The sequence below is a fragment of the Bos javanicus genome, chromosome 7, assembly GCF_032452875.1.
Source record: "Bos javanicus breed banteng chromosome 7, ARS-OSU_banteng_1.0, whole genome shotgun sequence".
NCBI classification, from domain to species: Eukaryota; Metazoa; Chordata; class Mammalia; order Artiodactyla; family Bovidae; genus Bos; species Bos javanicus.
In genome coordinates, this window is record NC_083874.1 from 3,798,998 (window position 1) to 3,817,394 (window position 18,397).

General features: G+C 56.3%; 2 protein-coding genes across 3 annotated transcripts; both read right to left on the reverse strand.

Annotated features, from left to right (window-relative positions):
* Positions 1 to 2: 2 nt before the first annotated feature.
* On the reverse strand, positions 3 to 9,640 carry YJEFN3 (YjeF N-terminal domain containing 3). 2 transcript variants are annotated; one of them, XM_061421437.1, is made up of 6 exons: positions 9,055 to 9,606; positions 4,372 to 4,480; positions 2,359 to 2,469; positions 2,037 to 2,150; positions 1,803 to 1,953; positions 3 to 245 (listed from the first exon to the last, which is right to left on the reverse strand). In XM_061421437.1, exons 1-6 carry the CDS (start codon positions 9,111 to 9,113, stop codon positions 40 to 42), a joined length of 750 nt encoding a protein of 249 aa, XP_061277421.1. In that variant the 5' UTR covers positions 9,114 to 9,606; the 3' UTR covers positions 3 to 39. The 2 variants fall into 2 exon arrangements, with proteins under 2 accessions (XP_061277421.1, XP_061277420.1); XM_061421436.1 differs by lacking the exon at positions 4,372 to 4,480 and having other exon boundaries at positions 9,055 to 9,640.
* A 55-nt stretch (positions 9,641 to 9,695) lies between these two features.
* Positions 9,696 to 18,357, reverse strand: NDUFA13 (NADH:ubiquinone oxidoreductase subunit A13). The gene is made up of 5 exons (XM_061421438.1): positions 17,890 to 18,357; positions 11,894 to 11,972; positions 10,533 to 10,604; positions 10,081 to 10,150; positions 9,696 to 9,889 (listed from the first exon to the last, which is right to left on the reverse strand). Exons 1-5 carry the CDS (start codon positions 17,981 to 17,983, stop codon positions 9,770 to 9,772), a joined length of 435 nt encoding a protein of 144 aa, XP_061277422.1. The 5' UTR covers positions 17,984 to 18,357; the 3' UTR covers positions 9,696 to 9,769.
* Between the last annotated feature and the right edge of the window lie 40 nt (positions 18,358 to 18,397).

The following is an 18,397-nucleotide window of genomic DNA, read 5'->3' on the forward strand; positions in this document are numbered from 1 at the left end:
GGCAGTGGTGGCACGTCTGTTTATTGGCGCGGGAGCCCGTCAGAGCGCCGCGACGCAGTCGGTGCCCGTGTACCCCGGCAGGCGCAGAGCGAACTTTCGGCGCACGTCGTCGGGCACGAACCTGCCCGCCACGAAGTGGTGGCGCCCAGAGAAGCGGCCGGCGCAGCGCTTGGGCGCCGCCAGCGATACGAGCACGTCGGGTCGTAGCCCGTCCTCGGCGTCGCCGCCAGTCTCTGGGTCCCAGCCTGGGGGAGGAAGGATGGGAGGCGGGAGCTGAGGCTGGGGGGGTGCTCGCTCTCAGGAGAACCGCCGCCCACCACCCACTTCCCTTCCCCAGCCTGCGCGGCCTTGGCTCTGACACGTGAGTCCTGGTCAGACCGGCCTCCCCGTAAAACTGAGCGTCTGCCTTCAGCCCAGTTTCTCCTCCCTCCTTGGATATGTCTCCCTCCCCCTCTGACCACAGCCTTTGCCTTCATACTTGTCTGTCTCTGCTCCCGTCCTGCGACCCAATCTTCCTCCTCCATCTGACTCAACCTCTACCATCAGACTACATTTCTACCTGCGGCTCTTCCCAATCAGACCTGTGTGTCTGTATCCCTCCCTCCCTAACAGCCCTAAGCTCCCCCTCTTAGACCTTTCCACCCAGACCTCGCAGCCTCCTCTGACCAGATCCCCACCCTCTACTCAGAATACACTTCTCATCTCCATCCTCAGTCAAGCCTCCCCCACCAGACCTGTCTCTTTGTGCTAGGTTCTTGCCTCTGAAGATATGCCCTGCCCTTAGCAACGTGAGCATCCATCCTCCTCCTTCTGATTGGAGACTCTTCCCTCTGACCTGCCTTCATCTTCAGACCAGATCTTGCCTTTCGGCTTGGCAGGTTCCAGCCCCTCCCTCACTGGACCATAGCCTCTGCCATATCTCAGATGAGCCTTCACCTTCAGACTTGGGCTCTTGCCTTCTCTGCCCCCTCCAACCCGTCTGGGACCACTGACTGAAAGCCTCCTCCCTCTGACTTTTTACTTATTTAAAATGTGTGTTTCCTTATTTTTTGGCCACACAGTGCAGCATGTGAGATTTTAGTTCCCTGACCAGAGCTCACACCCGTGCCTCCTGCATTGAAAGTGCAGAGTCGTAACCAGTGGACCACCAGGGAATTCCTCCTCCCTCTGACTTTAATCCTGCCTTCTCTGACCCTAGCTTCCACCCTCAGACTAGGGGCACTAATAACCCCTCCTGAGCTAACAGGGCGACCCCCTCTGTCCTAGGCTGTCTGTTCAGACACCAGCTTGCAGCCTCTCCCCCTGACTAGCCACCCCACCTCCTCCTTTGGCCACCATCCCCAGCTCTGTGGCATCCTGTTGCTATGACCCTGGGCTCTTGTAAGCCGGAGGATGTCCCCCGAGTCTGGTTGCCCCCACGGAGGGTCCGGCTGGCTAGCAGCTGTTTGTTCCGTCTGCCCGTTGCCTAATGGTTCCAACAGGCATGGGGCGGCGGCCAGGATGGGCGAGGCCTTTGCCGAGTGAGCTCACGTCTGCCTGGGCGACTGGGCCAGGATGGGCAGAGGGCACGCCGTGCTGGGTGTAAGGGGGAGGGGAACCAGGGTCACCTGGGCGCCAGCCTGGGCACTGCCCATCCAAAGGATGGACATGACCCTCGGCCTCACCCAGAGTGTAGAAGCCATCCTTGATGAGGAAGCATACTCGGGTGGGCAAACAGGCTGGGACCACCAGAAACCAGGGGAGAGGGTCCTCCGCCCAAGCCTGTCTCCCCGCCCCTCATGCCCCCCCTCCACCTGGCGTGCCTGAGGGGATGTCCAGGCTCACGAGGGGGATGGACAGTAGCTTGAGCGTGGCCAGCGCGCGTGTGCAGGGACCCCCGACCTCGGCCGGCTCCACACCAGGGCCCAGCACAGCGTCTACCACCAGCCTGTAGGCGTTGTTGATGAGCTGCACCTGGGAGAGCGAGGCAGAGGCAGGGTCAGGGCGGCCTGGGGGCTGTGTTCCCCCACCACCCCTCGGCTGCCACCCAAGCTGACCTCTGTGGGCAGATAGGACAGGAAGGGGATGTCCATCTTCTCACACTGAGTAGTCAGGTCCCGGTGCAGTGGGTCTGGCGAGCGCGTGGGGTAGAAGATGGTGGGTTCGTACTCCTGTGGGAAGCAGGAAGGGGGTCGGCACTGGGACCCTCCCCGGCTCCCCACTGGGCCTCGGATGCTCCCAACTTGGCAGGAACTGCCCGACGCAAGCACTGGGCGTATTCTCTCTCCCCCCAGACACTGAGCAGAGGAGCAAGAGATATTTTCAGGGCTGCGGGGTGGGGGGTGACACTGGGAGGCCAAGGGCGTCCTCGCTACTCACGAACACGCGCAGGTGCCGGGCGCACGCCAGCCCCACCGCTCCGTTCTGCTCTGGGCCGCACACGACCAGCGCCGTCCTCTGCTTCCGGGGGAGAGCGGGCAGAGGGAACACCTGGCAGGGCACGGCAAAGGCACAGGTGCGGAGTTCGGAACGCCTCCCGAGGCCGGCGGGGAAACTGAGGCCGGGGTGGAGGAAGGAGTGGGGCTCGGGCCAGGGGGCGAGAGGGTGAGACCGGGGAGAGGTGTTCTGGGGGTGGCACGGGGCCCCTAGGGGCCTCAGTTTCCTTGTTGGAGACCCAGAGTCCTTGCCTCGGGCTCTCTCAAGCTTGAGCAGAGAAACGTGCCTCCTGCCACCACCCGAGCCGGAGTGCGGTTTGTTTATTCTCGGCCTGAGCTGCAGACATTCTTCCACCTTTTTCCGCTGCAGTGGCTGCCCCTTCCCCCGCCCATGTTTCCAGGCCTGCATCCCTCCAGGAGGCCCCAGGGTTGGGGGCGGGAGGCGGGGGTATTTTTCCAGCCAGCCGTGCCCTGCCTCTCTCCTCTGTCCCGCTCCCTGTCTTTCTCTCTGTGTCTCTCAGACTGTGCATAGGTCGGCCTCAGCTTCTTTGCTAACTCCCCATCCGTGGCTCTGGAGACAGACCCCAGGGTAGAAGGCTCGGTTTTCCACCTTGCTTCCTACATGACTCTGGGCAAGCCATGTTACTTCTCCTGAGTTGTTACGTGTTGTTCTTCCAACTCTTCTGGGCCCAAGCCTTTTAAAGTAATGATAATAATATTATACTTGTTTCTCTCCAGTCTCTGTCTTCACCTCTGTGTCTCTTTCTCTCCGTCTCTGTCTCTCTCAGACTCTGCGTCTCTATTTGACGCAGGAGCTGAGTCTCAGCCCAGACTTTCTGCGCGGCCTCAGCTCACTCCTCCTGGCACCTCTATCAGGTAGGAGTAACAGTGACTCTGATGGGCTTCTGAGGTCTCCAGGGGGCCAAACTATACTCTAACTTCCAACCATACCAAGGGAGTTCTTTCCTCTTGGAGTCTCCTCCCCAGGGTCTCACCAAGGTCCTGACTCACCCTGATCATACCTATGACCCCACCACGCCATGCCCAGAGCCCCAGACCTGACCTAGTCAGGGAGAGTCATAATGTCTGGCTGGCTTTCTTCTGGACAGACACAAAGCTTTCAATGTGAAAACTGGATGGTTGGTCTTCAACAGCCAAGCATGAGGTTACTTTACTGGGTTTGCTTTTGTGGCTTTGATTTTCATTGTTCTTCTTTCCTCTGAGCATCTCACTCAGGATACGTTTCACTTGGAAATAGGAACGTTTAAGTTAAAAAACAGTGGCATCCACGTAAAGAAAGATACGAAGTTTTTTCAAAAGTATACAGCGGTGATCAGAAGAAGAGGAAGAAGGGGAGGAAGAGGAAGAGGTTACCTGCTGGAGCCCTGACTCGATTGGGCACTTTTCTAGAATTTGTGTTTATTCACTGGTCTCAGTTTATTACCCTTTTTCAGACGAGGAAACAGGCCCAGCGTGGTCTGGCAGCATGACACGGACCACTGGACAGCAATTGGTCTCTTGCAGGCACTTTGAAGCCTGGGGGTTTGTCGCAAAGCCAAATACAGCTCTACTCCTCACCACCTCTGGGCCTCGGTTCCTGGACCCGTGGCAGGTAGCTGTTTGGGGGTGTTCAGACTTAGGAAGCTGACGTCCCCTCTGCTCAAGACCTAAGAGGTGGCAGAGACAGGCAGTCAAGGGCCCCAGACCCATCTCTGTAGTTGCTTCTACATCTCTGGGGACCCCTGTCTCTGTCCTGATGTTCAGCAACCCCCTGGCCAGGGCCAGTGACGGACCTTGGTCTCCTCATCTGAGTGATGGGCTGGGGTGGCCCCAAGCCAAGAGGGCTTTCTTGAGGGCAGAAATGACCATCCTGGCCGGGGGGGTCATGCAGCTAGGCCTCCGCTTTGGTGAACCGACCGTCTGCTCAGGGTCGAGGCTGAGAAGCAGGCTCAGGTACCTTGGTCACAGCCACGGCACTAGCATGGCCACACCACTCCACCAGCTGCTGCCGCCCAAAGCGATAATCCTCCAGCAGCTCCCGCTCCAGGGCCGCTGCCTCCGCGGTGCTGAGGGTCAGAGCGGGGAGACAGAGAGAGACGGAGAGACAGACACTGAGCTGGAGCCAGAAATGTGCCACTAGTGTTCCGAGCCAGGCCCTAACACCGCCCCCACTCCCGCGCCCAGAGTTGAAGACCCTCTGTCAGTTCCCTCATCTGTCCTACACATGGTTGAATGGAAGCCTGCCAGGGAGGCAGTGGGAGTTTGGAACACAAGCCTGAGGCACGGGAGCCCTCTGGTGGTAGAGGAAGCACATGGCAGTGCATGTTCGTTCCATTGCCCCAGAGCATGGGCGCCTGTAGTCCTGTACGGATGTGAGAGCTGGAGAATGGATGCTTCCGAATTGTGATGCTAGAGAAGACTTTTGAGAGTCCCTTGGACTGAAAGGAGATCAAACCAGTCAATCCCAAAGGAAATCAACAATGAATATTCATTGGAAGGACTGAGGCTGAAGATGAAGCTTCAATACCTTGGCGACTGGATGAGAAGAGCCGACTCACTGAAAAAGACCCTGATGCTGGGAAAGATTGAGGGCGAGACGAGATGGGGGTGACAGAGGATGAGATGGTTGGATGGCATCACCAACTCAATGGACGTGAGTTTGAGGAAACTTTGGGAGATAGTGAAAGACAGGGAAGCCTGAAGTGCTGCGGTTCATGGGTCGGAAAGGGTCAGACATGACTTAGTGACCAAACATCAGTAACAGTGGGGGCCTCCCCCAGATGCCTGAAGCCCCCAGAGCAGGAGGAACCCAGCGCAGGTAGCAGAGCATGAAGGACTTAGCTGTTGGGACAATGTGTGGATTTTAGGCAGTGGAAGCCACTGAGGAAACTCTAGGACACTGGAGGGGGCAGACTGGACTGGAGGTGCCTGGGAGAGGCGGGTTTTAAAGGCTGCAGAGGATTTTAATGGTTCACATGAGGTGGTGGCTGTCGGGACTGCAGCCAGGAGACTCATTGGTGATTCTTCTTTAGATGAGTGATAAAATTCAAATGACTGTGGACCTCCCTGGTGGCAGAGAGGATAGGAATCCGCCTGCCATTGCAGGGGCACAGGTTCGATCCCTGGCCTGGGACGATTCCACATGCCCCAGAGCAACTGAGTGTATGCGTCACAATTACTGAGCCTGCACTCAAGAGCCCACGTGCTTAGAGCCCATGTTCTGCAACAAGAGAAGCCCAGGTACTGCAACAAAGAGTAACCCCCACTCACGGGAACTAGACAAAGTCCAAACAAAGCCAGAGAGACCCAGGGCAGCCAAAAATAAAAGAAGTTAAAATAAATTAATTTTTAAAAATTCGAATAATCGTGGCCAGAGAGATGGAGCCAATGTAGTTGAGGTGAAGCTCCGCCCCCAGCTTGCTGAGTGACAGGTCTGACTCCTCTCTGAGCCTTGCTTTCTTCCTCCTTTGCAAAAGGCAGGACAGGCTAGATAATTTTTGAGGTCCAGTGCAGAATGCAAATGTGGAGCCCCTTGATCAATAATTATTAAGAATTTTAAGATGGTGATGGCAGAGCATTAAGCCAAGTGTTGGGCTCTTCTAAGAGCAGGGCCCAGCCCCAGTTTAGGGGGCCTTCCAAGGGACATGGGCTTGGTGGCTTCCGAGAGGAAAAGCTGGCACTGAGGATGGGAAGATGTTCCTCGTGCCAGAATCAGGGGCTGGAGCAGCTGAGCAGAGTCTATAGCCTGATGCCAGCTTCCCTAGCCAGGACCCCTCCCAGGTGAGGAAGAGCACTTGCCTCCAGCTTATTAGCACACCCTTGAGTATAATAATAATAATGATGATACATATCATCATCATAATAATTATTACTTTAAAAGGATCGGGCTCAGAAGAGTTGGAGGAACAAAAAAAAAAAAAAAAAAGAGTTGGAGGAACATATAACAACTCAGAAGTAAAATGGCTTGCCCAGAGTCACACTGGAAGCAAACTGGAAAACTGAGCCTTCTACCCATGGGTCTGTCTCCAGAGCTGTGGATGGGGTATGAGCAAAGAAGCCGAGGCCGACCTACAGATAAGCAGAGGCTTATTGGGGTGAATCCTGAGGCTCCCTTCTTAAGTTCTGTGAGCAGGAGACTACAACCTGCTAGCTAACTTTGTAGTGTGACCAGGCCGGGCAGCAGGAGGGCTGGAGGTGGGAAGCCAGGACTGCTATGGGATGGGAAGTCAGGGAGGGCTTCCTGGAGGAGCTGACCTGGAGTGCCGTGGGACGTAATCCAAGTGGCAAGAATAATGAGGCTCATTATTCTTCCGGTGGTGGAAGTGAACTTGTCAGATTCAAGGGACAGGAGAGAGGCAGAGTGAGTGAGGCTGAGAAACTTGGTCAGACACACTGCAGGGTGTCACATGATGGAGATGGGGCTCAGGGCAAGGTGACATGCCTTGTGACCCCAGCAAGCAGAGCCACAATTCAAGCCCACGCTTGTCTGCGGCTGACGCTGTAGGTTGAAGGGCCAGGTAGGGAAAAGGAGCTCCCGGTGGGGCCATATGAAGAGCACCCCCAGGGCAGGCAGGCCCAGGGGCTTCTCTGATGCCACAGCGGATAAGAGTCCGCCTGCCAATGCAGGGGACACAGATTTGATTCCTGGCCTGGGAAGATTCCACGTGCTTCAGAGCAACTAAGCCCCTGCATCACAACTACCGAGCCTGCGAGCTCAGGGGCGCACGCGCCACAACTGCCGAGCCTGCAAGCTGTAATTACTGAAGCCCACGCACCTAGAGCCTGTGCTCTGTAGCGAGAGAACCCACCAGAATGAGAAGCCAGTGCTCCGTGACAAAGAGTAGCCCCCACGCGCTGCAACCAGAGAAAGCCTGTGTGCAGTAACACGGCTCATTCCCCATCTTCAGCTTGAGACAGCTCTGCTGCCCCCCTGGGAGGGCTGGGGAAGATCATCCATCCTCCTCTTTTTTTCCTCTGTTCTGAAGATTTGGCCTCTGGCCTCCATTTGGAGGCTTCCTGGGATTCCCTGGTGGCTCAGATGGTAAAGAATCTGCTTGCAAGGCGGGAGACCTGGGTTCGATCCCTTGGAAAGATCCCCTGGAGGAGGGCATGGCAACCCACTCCAGTATTCTTGCCTGGAGAATCCCCACAGAGGAGCCTGGCGGGCTACAGTCTATGGGGTCACAAAGAGTCAGACATGACTGAGCGGCTTTCACTCCATTATTTTCCTGCCTAGCAGGTCACCAGAGTGATAACCGGGACTCCACAGGCAAAGGGCAGTCCGGGAACCTGAGGGCTGGGGCAGCAGCTGCTCCGAGTCGGGCAGGGCATATGGCAGAGCTGCTATGGGGCTGAGGAGCAGAAGGTGCTCAGTTTATGAAGGTGCCTCTTGCTTCTCCCAACCTCCGCCCCCAGGAGAGGAGCTGCAAGGCCCCAGGATTTGCCCACCAGCCCCAGAAGGAGCAAAAGCCCCAGAGGGGGCTCTTTAGAGGTGCAGCTGTTGAGGCCAGGGTGTCTGTGCCAGACGCTCCCTGCTCTCTCAGCTCCATCTGCTTCTCTCCACCCTCCCGCCTCTGCCCTCCAGCCCTCCATCACTGGCTCACCTGGCTACTACTGCAATCCCGTCCCCTCAAACTCCACACGAGCCATGGGGGTTTTGAAAACTTGAATGCTAGACTTCCCAAACCTCCCCCGCATTCAGAGAATATTTATTCAAATTCCTCACCAGACTTACATGCTCCCCAGTATGTCTCCCACTTTGGCCTTCTCTCCCCGTGCTCCACTCTGACCCAACACACAGCACCTCATCACTCCCCGGGTGGCATTTGAGGCCTCTCCGTCCCCCACACTAGGTGCAGTCACAGCTCCAGCTTCTAACATTTTCTTCCCCCTGCCTCGCATGTGCTGGGTCTCTAGCTGAGTCTGGGTACCAGCCAACTGCTGCACAGGACCTGCCTTGAGGAGAGGGGCTGAGTGGCCAGCGGGCTGGGTCTGGTTTAGAGAGAGCCCGGCTTGGGGCCCGTATCGCACACTTAGCCGAGGACACGGGAGGGCGACTCAGGATCAGGGGGAAGACACAACCGCAGCTGCCGGCTCCAGACCCCAAATTCATGAGCCCACTGGCAAGTGGCCCGTGTATTTAAAAATCGCTTTAATCCGAGCTCAGCCAGCAGCTTCCCTCCCCAGTCTTCAGTTTTATTCTCTGAACAAGGGTGTTAGTAGCAGGGGGGACTACCAAGGAGGGTGTGAGCATTTGAGGAGCTGAAAGCCTGCAGCTCTTCCCAGATGGGGAACAAGGCGCACGGCTCCAGGGTCCCTGGGAAAGATGGAGAGGAGGTGGGCCTGCTTAGGCTCTGTGTATTTGGCGGGGATGGGGTTGAGGGAGCAACCAGTGGTGCTGATGAATAATTCATGAGGGGCGGGCCTGCTGCAGATACCGTTTCCCTGGCAACGCAGCATTGGAGGTGTTGGCAGCCGCAGGTTTAATCCCTCCAAGGAAATTCGAAATTCTGGGATGGGCCTGGCATTCTCCCCACCCCCTATCCCGGCCCTGCCTCTGCCTCCCATCTACAGCCCCTGGTTCCCCAGGCCTTCTTCCAGCCATGCCCCTGCTTCCCTCTGGTCCCTCTCCCTGGCTGACCTGAGGAAACACCGCTCTTTGGGCGCCTCCGCTAGATCCGGGCCATCCGTGCTGCTCATGGCGGAGGCGATCTGTGTGCCGCAGGCAGCCACCACTGCCCCAGCCTTTTAAACGCATCCTTGGGCAGAGGGGGCGTCCCCTCGCCTCCCGCCCACTGTGTGTCCGCCAATCAGGAGACGCCGCGAAGGCGCTGCGCATGGCCATTGGCTGTAAAGTGCAAGTGGACTTAACCCCTTTGTGCCAGGAGCGGAGCTGCCTATAGGATGGCGGGAATCCCAAAGTTCCGAATACTGGCAGGGAAACAAAGTCTGGAAGGACAGCGATGGGCTCATCACCCCCGCTATGGGGTCCTGGCCTGGGTGCAAGTGGGCCCGCCTCTGCTGCGCCCCTCTCCAGCCCGGCACATTCCAATACAGGTCGCCCATCCACCCACCCGGTACCCCAGTGGGGAAGATCCCCAGGCTGAAGAAGCTGGCTGCTGACAAGCAGGGTTTCGAGAAAGGCAGGGAAAAGTCCAGGCACATTCGTCAGCCGCCACTGCAGGGCGATCCAGGGGCCACCCCACTGGCATCTTCTGCTTAGTCCCCACACCTCCTCTGACACCCCCACCCCCAATCACTCAGTCCCTGGGACACAAGCAGGCCAGTCTCCAAAGCGTTTATTCTCTCCTAGTGGGGAGGGGACGCGGGTCCAGCAGTCTCTGGGGCGCAGGCCCCTACGTGTACCATATGAACCCATAGGTGGCGCTGAGAACCTCCTCGCTTGCTCGCAGCCCGTAGAGCTCGCCCATCATGGGAGTCACCCAGCGCGTGGTGTGGAACACGGACTCACCCACCTGTGGGGATGAAGGGGTATAGGTAGGTCTCATGAGCCTGCTGGGACCCCACCAGGACTGGCAGCCCCTGTGCCTCTACCCTGAATAGCCTCCCCCTTCTGGCACCTGGCACCACTCCCCCAAAGCCCTGTATTTTCTGTGGGAGGCTGTGTTTCTGCAGCGGCTTGGACCCTGGGGGGCTGAGGACCCACCTTCCAGCCCGGCACATCCTTCATGACAGTTGCCTCCTCCTCCAAGTTCTCCCGAAGCATCTGGAGAACCCTGCAGGGAGACAAGGTGGGAGGTGGGGGACAGGGCTGATCCCTCCCCGGGCCCCTGCCTAACAAACTGCCAGACGTGCCCCTCCTCCAGCTCCCCGTCACCTCCCACAGCTCTCAGCCCTGCACACATGCTGATCTCTCCGCTTTACTTCCTTCCCCTGGCAAACTCTTGCAGCCCTCCAATGCCAAAGCCCCCTCCTCCAGAAACATTCATTCTCTGTCTTGGGTCTCTCCTGCAAGTCAAGTATGGGGTCCTCTCCAAGGACGATGGCAGCCCCTGGAGTACAAGGTCATGGCTGTGGATCCCCACGTGCATTCTGGCCTTGTCCCACGGTGCAGGCTGGGGCACTCTGACCTGTGACCTCCTGACCCCAGCGGCCTACCTCCGGTCCTTCTCTGCCTGTAACAGAGGCATCAGCGCGATGCGGGCCTCGAAGTCCTCGATCTGTAGACGCCTGTGAAACCCCAAAACCGACACTCAGATCAGTTCACACTGGGATGGGGGCAGATGATGAGGCCCTTGGACAGGCATTACCCTGGCACGGGGCTTGGGGGCGAGGCAGAGGCAAGTAAGGGGGGAAGTGGGTTCAACCCACCAGCAGCCTGCGATGGGCATGGGGGATGTGGGGAAACGCAGCTGGCAGAGGCGGCAGCAGTCCACAAGACTGCTGGCTTCACACTTTCTTTTCAGTTCAAAACTTTTTTTTTTAATCCTAAAAATAGCCCGGGCCTGATGATTGCAGTGAACTGGGGGGAACATTCATCATGAGGTTCTGGGCCTTACAGAACCACATCCTTTTCATCTCAAAATAACCGTGGAGGGCGGGGGGCGAGTATCATGAGCAGCTTCTTTCTTCTGCCTGCTTTTCGGCGTCTCTTAACTCACCAGCCCTGTCTGCTGGGGGGAGTGGGGAGAGCAGTCCCAGTGACGCAGCCCAGGGGGTGGCCCCTGACCCTGTCCCCCCATCACCACGAATCCACAGCAGCACAGGGAAGGGTCCCAGGGAACTTCCGCCTCCACCTCAGCCCCCAGGGCCCAGGGACTGGGGCTGCTGTCCTCATCAGTCACATACCATGGCTACCCTGGTGCCCCCCGGGGGACTGGGCCTGGTCTCGCCTGTCCAGGGTGGGGGCCTCGTGTCCAGCACCCCCCAGGTGCCCTGAGTTCACTGAACAAAGCGGACTGCCCTCCATGTGCTGGACCTTCTCCAGCACTGCCCCCATGGAGGGGTGAGCAGGGTCAAGGTGGATGCTCAGGACACAGTGGGGGAGGGTGGGGGGGACTGCTGGTTGGGAGCCAGTGAGGAGGAGCCATCTGACAGAGTGCTGGGCAATCTCAGAGGTGGCCAGGGTCCAAACCAAGGCCACGGCAGACTGGGACCCTCAGGCCGGTGTGGCTGGCCCGGCCATTGTCTTGCATGATCTGCCTTTGAAGCCCTGGTATCATTACCCGGGCACCACTGACAAACACCCTCTGAGGGACAGGGCCTGTCCCCCTGCCCCTGCCTCTGCCTGATGGGCTATGCAAACCAGACCTTGGGGTACCTGGGGGTGGAGCTCAAGGGTACCTAGTGAACACCCGGAGGAAAGCTTCTTACTTACTAGTCAGTCATTCCTTGACGGTAAAGCCCAGAAATGGACTCGCTGGCTCAGGCCCTGAGCTCCCTGAGGTGCTGATGGGGGCCTGGAGGAACCCCGAGTCCACGGCGTAAGTCCCCACCTGCCTCTCCAGTGCGGGGCCTACCTGCGCTCGCGGTTCCACTTCATCATGCTCCAGTACCCGAACAGCAAGGCCCCAATGCCCACGGCGAACATGCTGTAGCCTGCAGGGAGAGGGCACTGCTCAGCACCTGCCCAAGGGACAGGCCACCTTGACCCTTCTCCTAACCCACAACCCCCCCATGGCAGGCGCTCCAGAAACAGGAAAGGGAGAAGGCGAAAGCCCTCATGGAGCCCCGCCCAGACAGCCAGGGCTGTTTCTAACGCCTGTTCTTTGACTACTTGTTTTGTCTCTGTGGAGAATCCGCCCACCCCTCCCGCTGACACCCGCTCCCCGGCAACTGTAGACCCCACGCTTCGTCCCAATCACCCACTCTGCGGACAGGGCACACCAGGCTGCTGCGGCTGCCACACCTCAGCCCCATGCCAGGGTTCCTGGAAGGCGCAGGCTGGGCAGAGGCTATGGGGGAGCCTGGTAGTCTAAATGGTTATGGCTGGGTGGCCTCAGCCCACCAGTGCCCAGAAGGCTGCTTGAGTTCCTTCAGCCAGCTGGTCCCCGTGGCGAAGGACGGTGTCCACGCTGGGTCCTGGCCCCACAGAGGGCCCAGCAGCCGGGGCCACCTCCCCGGGGGTTGCCCACAAGAGGCTGGATGGGGCTGCCGGAGGCAGGCGGTGCCCTGCAGGGGCCTCCCGGCCACCCCCTGGGCTCCCAGGATGCTGCTGCCTTCCAGCCTCGTGGGACTGAGCCCCCTTCCTGGGACCCCAGGAGACAGGGGCTCAAATGAATATTTACTGAGCCCCCGGGGCACCTGCGCTGTAATTCTGACTGACAGGCTATGGGCCTGCTGGGGTCTTCAGGGAGGTCTGGATGCCTGGGGCCTGGTTGGGGTTGGCTCATCCCACACCCCCTTCTCTTTCCAGCCTTGGTCTCTCCTCTGGATGGAACTCATGGTTGTTGGGATGAGCTCACAAGCTCAGCCAGACTGAGCCCCACGTAACACCCAGTGAAGGGCCAGCAAATGGTGGGTAAAGCCACTCCCTGGGCCCTGCGGGGGACGAAGTGCGGGCTGTCTCTCCTTTAGCCTGGCTAGCACAGGACTCATCTGGCACCTCCGCTGGACCCGGAGAGAAATGAGAAACTGGCTCAGTGTTTTACTCCTTTTAGTTCAACCTGTTAAAACACAGGCTCAAGGCAAGACATTCCCGAGTTATGGGGGACAAGGCAGTGGGGCACCCTGGTCCCTGCACTGAGAGGCCCGAGTGCCCAGGACCAGCCCGCAGTGCGCCCGTGGCTCGCACACAGTGGCTGACCACCCGTGCTGGGCACGCAGCGCTCTCTTTGCTGGGTGATGCGTGTTTGACCACAGCTGCCCATTTTCTGCAGAGAGGCTCAGGGGTTTCTCCTCCTAACCCAGCCCAGAGAACAGACCTGGACTGTCCTCGTAAGGGCCTCCTACCCCCAACACTGGGCGCCCATGTGCGGGCCCAAGAGTAAGGTAGGGTGCTAGAGGAGAGCATGGCAACCCACTCCAGTATCCTTGCCTGGAGAATCCCATGGACAGAGGAGCCTGGTGGGCCACAGTCTGTGGCGTCACAAAGAGTCAGACACAACGGAGGGACTAAGCAACAACAAGGAAAGGCGACCTTCCCTCCAACTCATCTAGTCCTCACTGACAGCCTGAGGCTAAGGCCCCAGGCCCTCCGGGGGTGAACACGCCTCCTCCGGAGGGAGACGACAATGGGGCGGGTGGGGGGGGGGCATATCCAGAAAAGGGTGCAGGCCACGAGTAAAGATGGCCTGAATAAACAGAAATGCATCCTGTGTTCAAGGATCGGAACTCAACATTGTTCAGATGGCAGCAGTCTCCAAACTGAGGTACAGATCCAACCCAGTTCCCATCAGAATCCCTTCTTCCCCCCACAGTCCCACAGAAATTGACAAGCAGCTCGGAAAATTCATGTGGAAATGCAAGGGCCCAGAACAGCTGAGATAGTTCTGGAAAAGAACAAAGTTGGAGGACTCTTCAAACTTAGCACGCAGCTGTGTATACAAGACCGTGTGCACTGGCGTAAGGACAGACGTGTGCATCGGTGGAACAGAGCTGACAGTCCAGAAATAAACCCTCACAGTTATGGTCAATTGATTTTGGACAAGGGTGCCAAGATAATTCAATGGGGAAAGAACAGTCTTTTCAGCAAATTGGACAACCGGGTAGCCACATGCAAAAGAATAAAGTGTGCATCTCCCGCCCTCCATACACAAAAATTAACTCAAAATGGATCAAAGACCTCCATGTAAGAGCTAAAACTGCAAAACCCTTCGAAAACAGGGAAGTCATTCTGTGACCTAGGATAAGGCAACCATTTCTTAGATTAGACACTGGCCACACAAGTGACGAGAGAAAAAACAGATGAATTGGACACTGCTGAGATGTAAAACTTTTGTGCTGCAAGTGACTCTACCAACAAGCTGACAAGACGACCCACAGAATGGAAGTATTTGCAAACCATGTATCTGATAAGGGAATGGTATCCAAAATATATAAAGAACTCTTAAAACTCAATAATAAAGACTAACCACCTAATTGAAAAATGTGTCAAGGGTCTGAATAGATATTTCTTCGAGGAAGCTACACAAATAGCCAGGAAACACATGAAAAGGTGCTCAACATCATCAGTCCCTAGGGAAATGCAAATCAGAACCACAGCAGACACCACCTCACACCCACTGCTGCTGCTGCTGCTGCTAAGTCGCTTCAGTCGTGTCCGACTCTGTGTGACCCCATAGACGGCAGCCCACTAGGCTCCCCTGTCCCTGGGATTCTCCAGGCAAGAACACTGGAGTGGGTTGCCATTTCCTTCTCCACTCACACCCACTAGGATGGCTAAATTTTTTTTACTGGAAAACGATCAGTGCTGTCCAGACGCAGAGAAATGGGAACGCCCATATACTGTAGGTGAGAACGTAATTTGGTATAGCCGATCTGGAAAACAGTTTGGCAGTTCCTCAAAATGTTAAATGTGGAGTTGCCATGTGACCCAGCAGCCCCACTTCACCTAGGAGAAAGGAAGCATGTTCACACAGAAACCCACACAAGAATGTTCACAGCAGCCAAAAGATGGAAACAGTTCAAATGTCCGTCGAATAGTAAATGGACACACAAAACGTCCAGCCATACAAGGTTATTCAGCCATAATGAAGAAAGAACACTGAAGCATCCTACAACATATACATTAAAAATGTGCCGCGAGGACTTCCCTGGTTGTCAAGTGGTTAAGACTCTGCCTGCCAACGCAGGAGACACTGATTCCATCCCTGATCCAGGAAGATTCCACACGTCGCAGAGCAACTAAGGCCCTGCATGACTATTGGGCGTGTGCTCTGGAGCCCAGCAGCCACGACTACTGAGCGCATGCGCTGCAACCACTGAGCCCACGCACCCTAGAGTCCATGCTCCGCAACGAGAGACAACATCGCAACAAGAAGCTGTGCGCCACAACCAGGGTGGCCCCACACTCGCCTCGGATAGAGAAAAGCCCACACAGTAGTGGAATCCCAGCACAGCCGAAAATAAACAGAATATATATTAAAAAAAAATGCTAAGAAAAGTTAGACATGACACATCGTTAACTATGCCGTTTATATGAGAGGCAAATCCCTAGAGACAGGAAGCAGATCCGTGATTGTCAGGGGCTGGGGGAGAATGTGGAGCGACTGCTAATCACAGCATTTCTTCTGGGGTGATGAAAATGTAAACTTAGATTATCCCAATGGTTGCACAACAGGGAACAGACTAAAAACCGGTCTGTACACATGAGATGGGTGATTATATGGTATGGCATGTGAATCTCAATTAAAATGTTAAAGATACCAGAAAAAAAGGGCCCCTCACTGGTACAGGAGGGTGTGGAGCGAGGAGAGAGGGGTGTGAGTGGCCAGGGGAAAGGTGGGGTAACAGTCACTTCAGTAGCTGTATGGATCAAGGGTGGCCTGAGCCAGCCTGGCACGTGTGGCATGCTGGCGGTGAGTGGTCCAGGTAGAGAAAAGGGGAGTGGGTGCCGAGCTGGGGGTCACAGTGCCTGGACAAGAGCAAGACCGATGGAGAGAAAGCAGCTGCGGATAAGGCTGGAGGACAGAAAGGAGGGCAGGGTGCAGGCTGAGTGAAGCCTCTACATCTGCTGTTCCCTCTGCCTGGGCAACTCCTTTCAGAGAGGTCCTCTCGCCCATTCTGGCTCGGTAAGGCCCCAGTTACCCTGGGCCTCAGCACTGGCCGCAATGGGCGATTACAAGCAGTGTGTCTGTCTCCTCTGCTGGGTGAGCTCCTCAGCATAGAGCCCAGCACTGAGGACGCGTTCAGCAGTTACTAAACGGAGGCGCACTGACTAGACACAGGCACATAAACAGAGCCCACACCTCGGAAAGGGTTATGCTCCTCATCCCTCTGCACCCAGGAAAGACTGAGGTGGTCTGGACGTGCAACAGGGGAAGCGGGTGTAAAGGGCTGACGGGAAGAGAGACAAGCGCAGGCGGGGGTGTTTAAGACCCACAGCAGGTGCTGCTGACAACAGGATACAGGCCACGTATGGGACTGCAAAATGAGACAGAGGCTGGCTGTGGGAAGCCCAGGAAGACCCAAGGGCTGGGGTTCTTGTGCGGTCTGGTCTGGACACAGGTCACAGAAGGACACATGTATAGACAAAACTCATGCCACACACCCGAGGAGCGTTCCAGCCTGGGTGCTAAGTTAGATTGTGAGAAAAGATGACACAGATCGCATTATATTTGTTGAATCTAGGAGTGAGTCTACAGTCCAGTGCCCAGTGCTCCAACTCTAACCTGTAACTGTTTTGTATGGTCCTCAGGCTAAGCACACTTTTAGGTTGGTAAAGTTGTAAAATAAGCAACAGGGGAGAAAGACTGTCTGGCCAAGAAAGCAGAAAATACTTACCTGGCTCGTTACGGAAAAAGTTTGCCAACCTTTGTTCCAAATTACAAAAAAAGCCAGTAGGGAGCAAGGGAAGACTTGAGTTTTTAACCTAACATTAACTTTTCTCTGTTTTAATTATAACATTTAAAAAAATCATGCCCGTGAATTTTTTTCTGCTTTTTAATTGAGGCATAATTTGCAAAACATGCACATGTTTTAAATGTAAAGCTCAATGAGTTACAGCAAAATATTCATTCTTAACTTGGTTGACATTCTTTGTATTTGTTAATCTTGTGTGCAGTGTATGGGCGTTTTTTACTTTCTCTTACATGTTTTTGTGTTGACCCCAATAAAAAAATTTTAAAACGTTATTTAGAGCCCTTGACAATTAGAAGAATCCATATTTATGGGATATCCTGCAGGTGGGGGCTACCAGCGAGGAACCACTTTGCAGAACTTTTTTTCCGCCCTCCCCCCCCCCCCCCGCAAAAATAATCTTTCAAATTCCCTGGGTATTCCAGGTTCGGCCCCAGCTTTGCTCTGGGTGGCCCAGTGGGGAGTCTCATCCTCTCTCGTGTCTCATGGGAGCTAAACTAACTTGAGTTTGTGCTCAGTCGCTCAGCCATGTCCAGCCCTTTGCGACCGTATGGACTGTAGCCCGCCAGGCTCCTCTGTCCATGGGATTTTTCAGGCAAGAATACTAGAGTGGGTTGTCATTTCCTCCTCCAGGGAATCTTCCTGACCCAGGGATCGAACCTGCGCCTCCTGTGTCTCCTGAATTGCAGGCGGATTCTTTACCCGCCTAACGACCGGGGAAGCCCTCTCTCGGTTTAATCAATGAATTGTAAAATGGAAATAATTAACGGGACCGACCTCAGGGCTGTTACGAGAAGGAAGCAAAGGGCTTAGTAAACGGTCGACAAACTGCAGCAGTTTTCATTATTGTTAGTACTGAAGCTTTTGGGGATCCCAGGGCGCCGCCTCCTGTCATACGGAGGGGGAAACCTTGGCTCGCTAGACTCCCTGGCGTCCCGACCCCGCCGCGGCGCCTAAAACGCCCAGACACTGACACCCGGGGCAGGGCAACACTGACCCGACAGTCCCCGACGCGGAAGGTTCCGCTTGTAGTCGATAGGGCCGTAGCCCCCCACCGGGGGCATGTCCTGCTTCACCTTCGACGCCGCCATGCTTGCAGGACCTTGCACTTCCGGTCGCAGGAGGAAGTTACGCAACGGCGATCGACACCATGCTGAGTGTGGCGGAAGCTGCGGCGCAGGTCTCGGGCTCGACTGGGAAACTTAGGGCGCCGCTGCACCTAACCCAGTTCGTGCGAGAGCTCCGTAGCGGGGCCTGGGATCGACTGCGCGCCCCAGCTGCGACCAAAAAGTCCTTATTTTCTCTTCTCCTAGATGGAGGCATGGCTTGGTCGGTGTTAAAGCCTGCAGCCCGTCTGGTCGCCAGAGCTCTTGCACCAAAGGACCTTCCCACTCACCTTCCCTCTGGGGCAATGTGAGGCCAGTTAGAAACCCCCAGGCTCCCGAGGGAGCCAGGTATCGTCCCATTTTTCTCCCTTTGGGGCCCCCTGCGGGCAGCCCAGGGGT

Bases quoted from the DNA above. Each gene is read 5' to 3' on its own strand.
- YJEFN3 (XM_061421436.1), bottom strand. From the start codon at position 9,258: ATGGCCATGCGCAGCGCCTTCGCGGCGTCTCCTGATTGGCGGACACAC. The intron at 2,470-9,054 runs GTCAGCCAGGGA...GTGCCCTGCCAG, and splicing joins AAAGAGCGGTGTTTCCTCAG to GTGTTCCCTCTGCCCGCTCT. The intron at 1,954-2,036 runs GTCAGCTTGGGT...TCGCTCTCCCAG, and splicing joins TGTCCTATCTGCCCACAGAG to GTGCAGCTCATCAACAACGC.
- NDUFA13 (XM_061421438.1), bottom strand. From the start codon at position 17,983: ATGGCGGCGTCGAAGGTGAAGCAGGACATGCCCCCGGTGGGGGGCTAC. The intron at 10,151-10,532 runs GTAGGCCGCTGG...GTCTCCCTGCAG, and splicing joins CAGGCAGAGAAGGACCGGAG to GGTTCTCCAGATGCTTCGGG. The intron at 9,890-10,080 runs GTGGGTCCTCAG...TCATCCCCACAG, and splicing joins AGGATGTGCCGGGCTGGAAG to GTGGGTGAGTCCGTGTTCCA.